This window comes from Corvus brachyrhynchos, unplaced genomic scaffold (genome assembly GCF_000691975.1).
Source record: "Corvus brachyrhynchos isolate BGI_N302 unplaced genomic scaffold, ASM69197v1 scaffold257, whole genome shotgun sequence".
NCBI classification, from domain to species: Eukaryota; Metazoa; Chordata; class Aves; order Passeriformes; family Corvidae; genus Corvus; species Corvus brachyrhynchos.
The window spans coordinates 78,378-88,451 of NW_008239119.1; the positions used below are offsets into that span (position 1 = coordinate 78,378).

At 44.0% G+C, this 10,074-nt stretch overlaps 1 protein-coding gene across 2 annotated transcripts in view; it reads right to left on the reverse strand.

The window, feature by feature from the left end:
* Positions 1-4,092: 4,092 nt before the first annotated feature.
* TRNAU1AP (tRNA selenocysteine 1 associated protein 1) overlaps positions 4,093-10,074 on the reverse strand; it is a 13,874-nt gene continuing 7,892 nt past the window's right edge. For both annotated transcript variants that reach the window (XM_008638072.2, XM_017739942.1), the window contains exons 7-9: positions 8,638-8,800; positions 7,706-7,739; positions 4,093-5,494 (exon numbers count right to left, since the gene is read on the reverse strand). In XM_008638072.2, coding sequence (XP_008636294.1) covers positions 5,358-5,494; positions 7,706-7,739; positions 8,638-8,800 — 334 coding nt within the window. In that variant the 3' untranslated portion in view covers positions 4,093-5,357. The remainder of the gene's footprint in view (positions 5,495-7,705; positions 7,740-8,637; positions 8,801-10,074) is intronic.

A 10,074-nucleotide genomic window follows, 5' to 3' on the forward strand; every position in this document is an offset into this window, starting at 1 on the left:
TCCCGCAGAGGCCTCTGGGAGTTGTAGATCGCGCTGCTTACAGCCCCCGCCACCGTTCGTTCGTTCGTTCGTTCGTTCGTTCGTTCGTTCGTTCGTTCGTTCGTTCGTTCGTTCGTTCGTTCGTTCGTTCGTTCGTTCCTTCCTTCCTTCCTTCCTTCCTTCCTTCCTTCCTTCCTTCCTTCCTTCCCCTCCATCCCATCCCAAAGGATAAACAAGCCCCGCAAACAACCTACCCATGGCAGCGGGTGGAATGAGATGAGCTTTCAGGCCCCTCCCAACCCAAACTATGTCATGATCCCGTGATTCACAACCCCCACTAGCACTGGGAGAAGCTGCACACCCCCACACCCCCACCCCACCTAAATGATTCTCCAGTCCGGGTGGCGCAAGCACAATTTCTCTCTCCTCCTCTACGCAAGGTGCACACCAGGGGTTGCTCTTGGAAAAGCTAAAGGCAGCAGCTGCGTTTCCCCTACTCCTTCCTCCCTTTTGGAACATGGAGGGAACAGTTCACCCTCGGGAATAGAAGGAAAGGTTCTTGGAAACAGAAGTCTGTTTGCCAACAAAATACCTCTGTAAGGCTCCTGGCTCATGATCCATAATCCGTGGAAAGGATTTAAAATGGGAGCACCTGCCAACGGGCTCGAAGGGAGTGCTGGAACAGCTGCTGGTACTGATGCGGAAAGCACAGCCATCGTGGGAAATCAGCCAAAAAAGCCTGAGACTGCTTCCTACCCAAGCCCTGGAGAAAGGGCAAAAATGATGGTCATTTTTTGATCTGTTCTGAGCAAATGAACAGATGAAAAAATTCCCAGTGTTCAGTAATGGCCTTTTGAGCTGGTAATTCCCTCCAAACACGCCAGATCAGCAACAAAATAAACCCTCAGCCATTTAAAGCCAAGTCTGGGAACGAGCCCCAAACTTTGTGTGGCCAAATCCTCCCCAAGACAGCCCTTGCCAAAGCTGGCATGGATAAGGTACAAGCAGCTGCTCCCGTTCTCCTCCTCCATGGATCTCACAGCTGCTCCGCCAAGTCATGAGGCAATCCCTGGAGTCTCCTTGGCACAGCCATTTGTACAATGTGAGCCTAGAAATCATGTCAAATCCTAGGGCAGGGTAGAACCTGGGAAATCACTGTAGGAAAAAACCATCAACCTTCCCCAAAAATTCAAACCTTCGCAAACACTGTTTGGAAAGAGACTCTTCCAAATGCTGAACTCGGAGAATCCCCGAAGAGCAGAAATGAAAAGCACTGGATGCCCAGAAGACCTCAGCCTGCCATGACAAGATGGATAGAGATCCAAGAGGGGCAAAGAAAATCCCACTGCATGTCCATGGTCAGTGAAGCCCTGATGAAACCTCCCAGGAATCTCTCACCAGCCTCTTCCACGGCACAGGACAGCAAGCACATGCTGGAAGAGGCTGCAGTTCCCAGCACCTGACAGGTGGGACCAGACAATGCACAGGGATGTGAAAACTATCAGTAGGGAAAAGCAGGTGTGCATTAGTGATCCAGGTGGATTGTTGTACCTGTGGCTCCCTGGGACACATCAAGGGGACAAGCCAAGTCCTGGACATGGTTAGCTCTCAATCTCTATCACCTTAGCTGTGTTATCCACCACTGCTTTTTCCCTGGAAATTTTACAGCAGAAGCAGCATGATATTTGAATTATAGACTCATGGGACATGCTGACTTGGAAGGGACCCACAAGGATCATCAGGCCCAACAGTCCTGCACAGAACACTCCAAGAATCCCACCTTGTGCCTGGGAAAAATGAGCGTGTGCCAAGCAGGACCCCAAACCCTTTCTTAAAAACACTGACTGCACTTGGAAAAACCATTTTGACTTGGAATAACTGCTAAGGAAGAAAAAACAGGAGATATTTTCCGAAGAAATGCTCTAACCAGGAAAAAAGGGAAAGTGAGCTCTGTCAGTGACATTTCCTGAAGCAGCTCTGTCAGTTTCTACTATTGCATTTCAAATTCATACCCCATCCTGCCACTGAATTAGTTTCATGTTTAAGCAAATCCCAAGTTAAATCCAGAAACTGGTGGATCCAGTATGCTTTACAAGATCACTGGGAGATAGCAAGGCTGGAAGGTAAAAATTCCTCTCAGATCCTGTTTAGCAAAAGCTGAGGATTAACAAGCCAGTAATGAGAAACCCAGTACAGGAAGATTAGAGTGAAATATTTATCTCTGTTCCTCAAAAGGGATTCAGAGAAATTCCTAAGGGTGTTGTGTATGTCTTAGTGTGTGGAATATGAACCCATCTCCAGAAACTTGATTTAAGTAACAGGAATTTTCTCTAGTCAGACTCACATGGGAAAGAAAAAAAAAATCACCGTCAGCCCCTTTCAGCCCTCTCATCTATACATTTGCTAAAGAAATGCTTCCAGACTCCTCATCCCTTTGGAAGGATCACCCCCAGGCCAGCCCGATGTGTATTGTCAAGCTTTTAATTAAACACAGGCTAGTGACAAGAGGCCACCCCACAACCTCAGAGCTCAGCCTTTGGAAATCACCACTCCATGCCTGAAAACACCCATGGCCCTCCAACTCTGCTGAACATTCCCTGTCTGTGTAACTCAAACGGGAATCAGAGTCCCTACAATTTCATCTAAATTGGACAATCGCATGTTCATCAAAGAACACAATAAGAATGTTTGTTTTTGGAATTGCTATAAACCCCGCCTGCTGAAAGGCAGAGTGCTTCATGATCTCTGTTGCAGATTTGGATGCAATTTTCAGGAATTACATAATCCCAGGGAGCTGTGATATCATCTGCCTTGGACTTCTTGCTTTTAGCACACAGAGATAAAAGCAGAATTTACCTTACTACACGGAGTCCTTGTCTTTCATCCTGTGTGACACTAAATGGTAATTAATCTGGGTTTTCCTGTAGCCATCCGGGAGAAACAAAATCCCACACTCTATTTAACTTGGATTCCAAAAGGCAAACCCTACAAATCCCAGGTGGTGGCTGTTTTGTAGCTCCACATAAAAGTCTCTCCTGTGCTTCAGACACTGCAATAATGGCCGAGAGCTGAAAATGAACATTAAGATGAGTAAGTGATATAATTAAAAAAACCAAACAATGCAGAGATTTAACAGCTCCACAGAACCTTGGCTGAGATTCTTCCAAACAACCCCAAAAGCCTGGCTCATACCTCCACGGAATGAGGCCCAGAGCCTCGCATCAACGTCTCTCCTAAAAGGAAAGCAAGAGCTATTTTAAGTTCTGCAGCACCAGTAAACAGGCGTCAGCAGGTCATCTCTGCTGGTCTTTGCACTCCCAAATTATTCCTCACGAGGGTTTGTATGTGCCCAGCTCTCCCAGGAATTAGAGGTTAGGATGGGTTGGATTAATATTTACCATTTTTCTTTCCACCACAAAACACAAGCAGAGAGCAAAAGGATTTTCTTTTGGTTTGCTGTCTGCTCCCTGATAACCTGCTCTTCACTAGAGACAGACTTGTATAGAGGTAGTTTATCCAGGCATTAGGAAATACTCCACAGACAGCAATGCTGAGCAGATCAGAACAGCAGAATAAATTCATATTGATAAGTAAGTGTGGCTTCACCCCCTGGAGCAAACTGGGATGGCCACATTGTGAAAGCTAAAATTCGTGGGGGGAGGGAAAGGCAACTCCAAAATAGGAGAAGTGCGGGCACACAGGGCAGCACAGAAACAGAATGATCTAGAAAATGTTTTAAACCCCCTTCTTTACATCACTTCTGCAATGCCACTCTGCTGAACTTCCCAAGAACAGGGGCTGTCCTGAGCTGAGCGGCCACATCAGAGAACATAAAGCTCTGCTCTCTTCCACTTCTTCTGCTTCCAAAACTCCTGGCATGCACAGGGAACATTCCTTTCCTTACATTCAGAGCAGCTGAAGGTGAGACAGCAGCACAGTCAGGGGCACATCACGAGGAAAATTCACAGCAGATGAGAACGCAGTCCTCTAGCTCCACTCGTTAGGAATAACCTAACTCCAGTCACATCACCATTCCCATCACATTCCCACTTCCAGTTGATAAAAAAGACCACAGACTGACAAATACGTCATAATTATGGACACAAACAAAGGTGTAGTAGAAGTAGCTTTATCAAAGTATTTAAATTTTGTGGTAAATCTCTGCATCAACATGGGCAGGGAGGCAACGAAATGCTCTGCAGTAGCAATTCCAGTTACCAAACTATTCCTTGGATAGACATTTATTACAGGTAGTTTCTCTGTTCCTATTTTTCCAAGAGTTTAAGGCACAAAAGCCTGAAAAAGGGCTTATAACATGTATATAAGTGCTATTATTTTCACTTTCACCTCTAATGCAACATATCAGCTTAAATATATTGCTTGTCCATCCAGCTTACACATCATCCAGTAGAAAACCACTTTCCAGGTTAACAACCATTTGTTGCACAATATATCAATGCAATTTCTCTGACCCGTTTTTGCTGCAAGATCTTCAGTTTCTCTCCGACCAGACAGTGGAAGACACTACAAAATCTCAACATCTCAATGAGACCATCAAGGTGTGCCCACAATAAAAAAAATAAAGGCATGATACACAAAATAACATTTAAATATGGTTGCTGGAAAAAGTGTTTTAAACTGCTTGGTTGATGGGGAATTATTTCCTCATACACAGGTGGAAAAGCAGGCCTGGTGTGCAAGAGATCACCAAGTAAAAGGCATCAATCTGTAGTTTTATAACGCTCCTTTCCGTCTTTGCTCTCCAAAGTGCTCTTTGGGTTGATTGCTTAAGAACACCAAACTTGCAAGCTCAAGATCATAGTTTAAGTTAACCAGAACATTAGCTTTCATCCCATGCTCAAGTTACAGCAACCTTACTCAGTCACTAGAAAGATTTTGAGACATTTTCATGGTGTCCAACAATGATCTTTCTTAAAATAACACATTCATGAGTGTTGGGTCAAATGACTTAAGACAGTTGAATGGGCAGCAAAACAGAAAGATGGGCAGGAACCAAAATGCAAAGGGTCATTTTACTTAAAAGACCAACTTTTTTATTGTACGATGGAGTAGAGTCTCTCCCCTGTGCCATCTTGTTGCAAGTTTATAAATTACAATTCCCAGTAAGTATTAAGAGTTCATTTCAAGACAAAAGGAATAAAACTGTCGCAGTTCTAATTTTCACCATGAATAAAGGTTACCGTGATGCTCCTACAATACTTGTTCTCTACAGGAAAGGCCACAGTCCTCCTGTACTCCGAGTACCAGACCTGGGTGGGGAAAGGGCCACCCCTCGCTACTGTAGGATCCAGGGGCAGCGTAACAGTCCAGAGCGCACTGGCAGGATGTCCCACAGACACGACGCCTCAGCAGCAAGGCTATAACACAGCTGGGATCTCTGATGAGACAGTGTCCAAAGGCTGCCAATGACAGTCCATCAAGGCATCGTAGAGCTCTTCACTCTGTTCCATAAACTGCTTGTTTGCTTCATGGACGTCTAACTGAGGTGTGGGATCTGTGGAAGGAAAGACAGAAAAACAGGTCACACATCAAAGGTGTTCAGAAAAAACCCACCCTGTAAACAAGTTGGTTTATTAAAACAAGCATGGGGGAAGTCTCAATACCTCCAGGGTAGGTGTCAGAGAATAGTGCCAGACTCTGTTCAGTGGTGCCTGCTGACAGGACAAGGAGCAATGGCCATAAACTAAAACACAAGAAGTTCCACCCCAACATGAACAAGAAGTTCTTTTCATGGACAGTGGCAGAGCACTGGAACAGCTGCCCAGGGAGGGTGTGGAGTCTCCCTCTCTGGAGACATTCCAAACCCACCTGGATGTGTTCCTGTGTCCCATACTCTAGGTAAGCCTGCATTAACAGCAGGTTGGACTGGATGATATCCAGAGGTCCTTCCAACCCCAAGTATTCTGTGATTCTGTGAATCACCAAACATTCCCAGCACTTGCCCAATCACAAACCTGACCAGATCAGCCCTAGTCAATCTCTCTGCAATGGGATAAGGAATAACTGCATCCAAACACATCCCTTTTTTCATTGGTGATTGCCCCGCAGGAGGGCCAGTGGAGGGAACACACACCTGCACCTCACAGCCCAGTGCAGCCACCTGCACTGCCAGAAGGGGCTTGTCCTGATGGAAAGGGCAGGAGCAGAAGCAGAGGTACCTGTTCCCTCCTGCTCACTCCACTGTGAGGTCACAAATGATGGATGGACGGATGGACAGAAGCGTCCTATACTGCTGCAAGCAGTCACCAGAGCTTGTCTGCCAATGCCTCCAGCAGCTCAAAGCTGGAGTCACAGTTAGGAACCAAGGGAGTGCCAGTGGCACCACAGCATTATGTGTGAACGTAGCCCTATTTTACATGTGGAAGAAATGTTTGAGAAGCATTTTGGAGCTGGACAACAAGCCAGCAGATCCAATCCTGCTGCTCCCAATGCACAGTGATGGACTCCCCAAACCCCTGTAGGGTCTAAAGCTCACCTAACAAGACTGACAACCCAAAGCTCAGGTTATCAGAGTAGCACAATCACATGGGTCAGTAAATGACTCTCAGTGCAAAGCGGAATGAATGGAAAGTCTCTAAAACACATCAGGAATAAAATGTTTGTAAACATGTAACTTCCTTGTGAGGGAGGTGAGGCCTTGGCAGGGGTTGCCCAGAGAAGCTGTGGCTGCTCCATTTCTGGAAGTGTCCAAGGCCAGGTTGGACAGGGCTCGGAGCAACCAGGTCTAGTGGAAGGTGTCCCTGCCCATGGCAGGGGGTGGAAAAAGATGGCTTTTGAAGTTCCTTCCCACCCAAACCATTCCAGGATTCTATGTTTGGTTTTAGCTACATCATGTTGTAACACATTACAGGAGAAGAGATTTAAGGAAAAGGAATGATACAGTGGCAATACATGAATTCAGTTTCCTACAAATGTAGGAATCATTCATTTAATCAACCACAAAAAGAGATATCCAGAGATATTCCAACTCTAGTCCTGGTATGTTTGGTTCAGCAAAAGGAAAGCTCTCCTGGAATGCTTTTAAGAGCCATTAGGAGCTTCTGCACACATCATTACTCATACCTGTGGATCCTGTAGATCTGTTACCATGTAATTTAATTTTTTTTTATAAGAGAAGAGTAAGATACACTGCATAGTGCATATTCCACTCAAGACAGAAATCTGGAACTGCTGGCATGGAATTACAGTTTCTTGCATCAATAAATGAAAGCTACTTGAAAGCTACAGGTATCTAAAACCCCAATCTGGTTTAGTGACCCATTTCAAGAAAGGACAGCTTGAAATATTTTATCAGCATGCTGATTAATATTATTCCCTTTTATTTTTAAACTAAAAGCACAATGAAATATTCTGGGCTCTAAATGTCAAGATTTTATAGAAAAACAGAATATCCACTTTTTTCTTGGTAGCATCTCAGAAAAAAAAACCCTAGTGAAAAAAGGATAAAAATTTCAGTACTACAGAAGATTAAAATCTCAGTGCTGGGGAAGTCAAATAGTTTCCATCCTCACCAGGTTCAGACTAGGAGCAGCAACAGTAAAACCAAGATGCAACTGTTCTAGGTGATAGTGATCCACAAATTTTCTCAGATTTAGATTTATTCAAAGATACATTATAAATTGAAATTAGGGCCAATTTGAGAAAGTCCATCTCTAAGCAGTGCAGAACAAACAGACAACTTCAATACAGAATTTGAGAAACTTACCTTCCAATGCATCCTCACCAACTTCTTCGTATGTCTGCAAGGAGAAACAAACCCCTTAGGACAGTGGATAATTATATTTTCTTTTTCAAGCATCACTTGTTGATTAGTACTGTCAGAGACTGACTTTTATACTGGAGTTACTACAACAGAATTCTTCACACATAAGCATGTGTTCCATTCCCAACACTCCACAGGCAAGATCCCCACACTAAACCTCCAACAGAGGCAGTTCTTGAAATTCCAGGGTTGAAGTGGGGTGGCTGTTCTGATGTGTTCTATCCTTTATAACAAAGCTTATGAAGGATCCCAAAGGCACTCTGAGCACAGCCTGTACCAAGAGAACTCTTCTACCATGACAAGCGCATTAAGAGACCCTTTGTGTCCTCCAGACCTTTTCTTACCACAGCAATATACCCCCCAGAAGGCAACAGGACACACCAGGGGCTAAACACTAAATAGTAGCTATATTAAGACTTCATTATTAAGAGGTCTATACTAAGATCACTTGGTGTGTTCAGTCTGGAGCAGAGGAGACTAAGGGCAGAGCTCATTAGGGTCTGCAGCCCCTCCCAAGGGACAGCTTTGATCTCTGCTCTCCATGGCCAGGGACAGGACCTGAAGGAATGGCTGGAGCTGTGTCAGGGGAGGGTTAGGCTGGATATCAGGAAAAGATTCTTCCTTCAGAGGGTGCTTGGGCACTGAACAGGCTCCCCAGGGAATGGTCATGGCCCCAAGGCTGCCCCAGCTCCAGGAGCATTCAAACGATGCTCTCAGGCACAGGGTAGGATTGTTGGGGTGTCCTGGGCAGGGCCAGGAGCTGGACTCAATGATTCCTGTGGGTCCCTTCCAGCTCACGACATTCTGTGACTCTCAGAGCTGAAGATACTCCCACGCCACCTTTCAAGCTCTGTGGTGTTTCTGTGCTGCCCTACCTGCATGGTGCTCTGCGTGTAGCCATACTGGGGGTAGCTGTAGCTGTAACTGCCTGTGTTCTGGTCGTACCCCCACTGCGCGTAGTAGCTGTGATACTGTTGGTAATACTGGTTGTAATTATAGTTGTACATCTGATTGTACTCCATTGGTTTCACACGATTACTTCAAAAAATAAAGCAGGAGTAAGTTGCAAATATTGCAGAACAAGTATGAAAAAAGCAGTGAAATAGCTTAAGATACAATGTGGTAAAAAGACAAGGCTTAGTCTAACATGCAAATTTCAATCTTTAAAATAGAAGCACTATTTACTGCAGCAGTATTTATTATTTGCATACATTTGCATAAAGAAAGAAGTGGTTTAAATTTAATGCCCTTTCCCATATTCATATTCCTCTTCCTTAATAAACATTGCTTTCATTCTTTACGAGCTAATTGGGTATCACCTCCTGCCTTTGCGAAGGGAAGAGTTCAGGACTGTGAGCTTCAGTTTTGAACAATCCTGAACCACAATCCAGATACTGGGGTCCCTTTTTCCTTCTGATAAAGAGGATGAAGTTAAGTGATCTGCAGCTTTCTGAGAGAAGGTACTGAGTCTTGCTTTACATGAAGAGTGAAAGACTTAAAGTCTTGCAAAAAACCTGGAGTTTTCTTTTGCAAGAATGGAAAAAACTCCCTTCTGCCACTGTCGTACAGAAACCTAAGCAAGGACTTGTCCCCTTTCTCTCTGAACTGGGTGGTCTTCAATGCACAGACTTGAAAAAGTTCATGAAATAAGAACTACTAGTAATCAAAAAATAAACTTAAATACCCTGTGAACTGACTAAAATTCCTATTCCTTGCCATAAAGTGGCAGCATTCCCAAGTAACTAGGATTCCACCTATCAAGATTTGAAATAATGAGATGACAAATATTGTTTGAAAATGAAAATATGTCACACATAAAGCCATTTCTACTCATGATGAAATTAGTGAGAAGTAGGAAGAAGGAAACATCAATCTTCTCACCATGATACACCCCTTTTTTCTGCTTTTCTCTTCCTTTTCCCCCCCAAGGCTTATGAGGTCACTGAAAATCTAAATATTATTCAAATAGGGAGCAATTACTATGATTCGTATTACCCTAGTGCTACGAGCCCCAAGTCAGACCAGGATCTCATTGTATCAGGTTCTGAACAAACACAGAAAAAAAAGTTAATCCCTGCCCCAAAACTCTTACATGTAGTAGACATCATAATAGAATTAGCAAGGTAGTTGAGCTTTGATATCCAGACATCAATAAGCAGATTTAGACTATTTCAATTTAATGCAAAGGAACATACGCTTTAAAAACAATCATATTTAACTACAGTGTGTGTGCATGTGTGTGGGTTTAATAATGTTTACAATTCAAAACAGTGCAAAATGCTTAGTCTTGAGCTAATGTTATAATTTCTTTG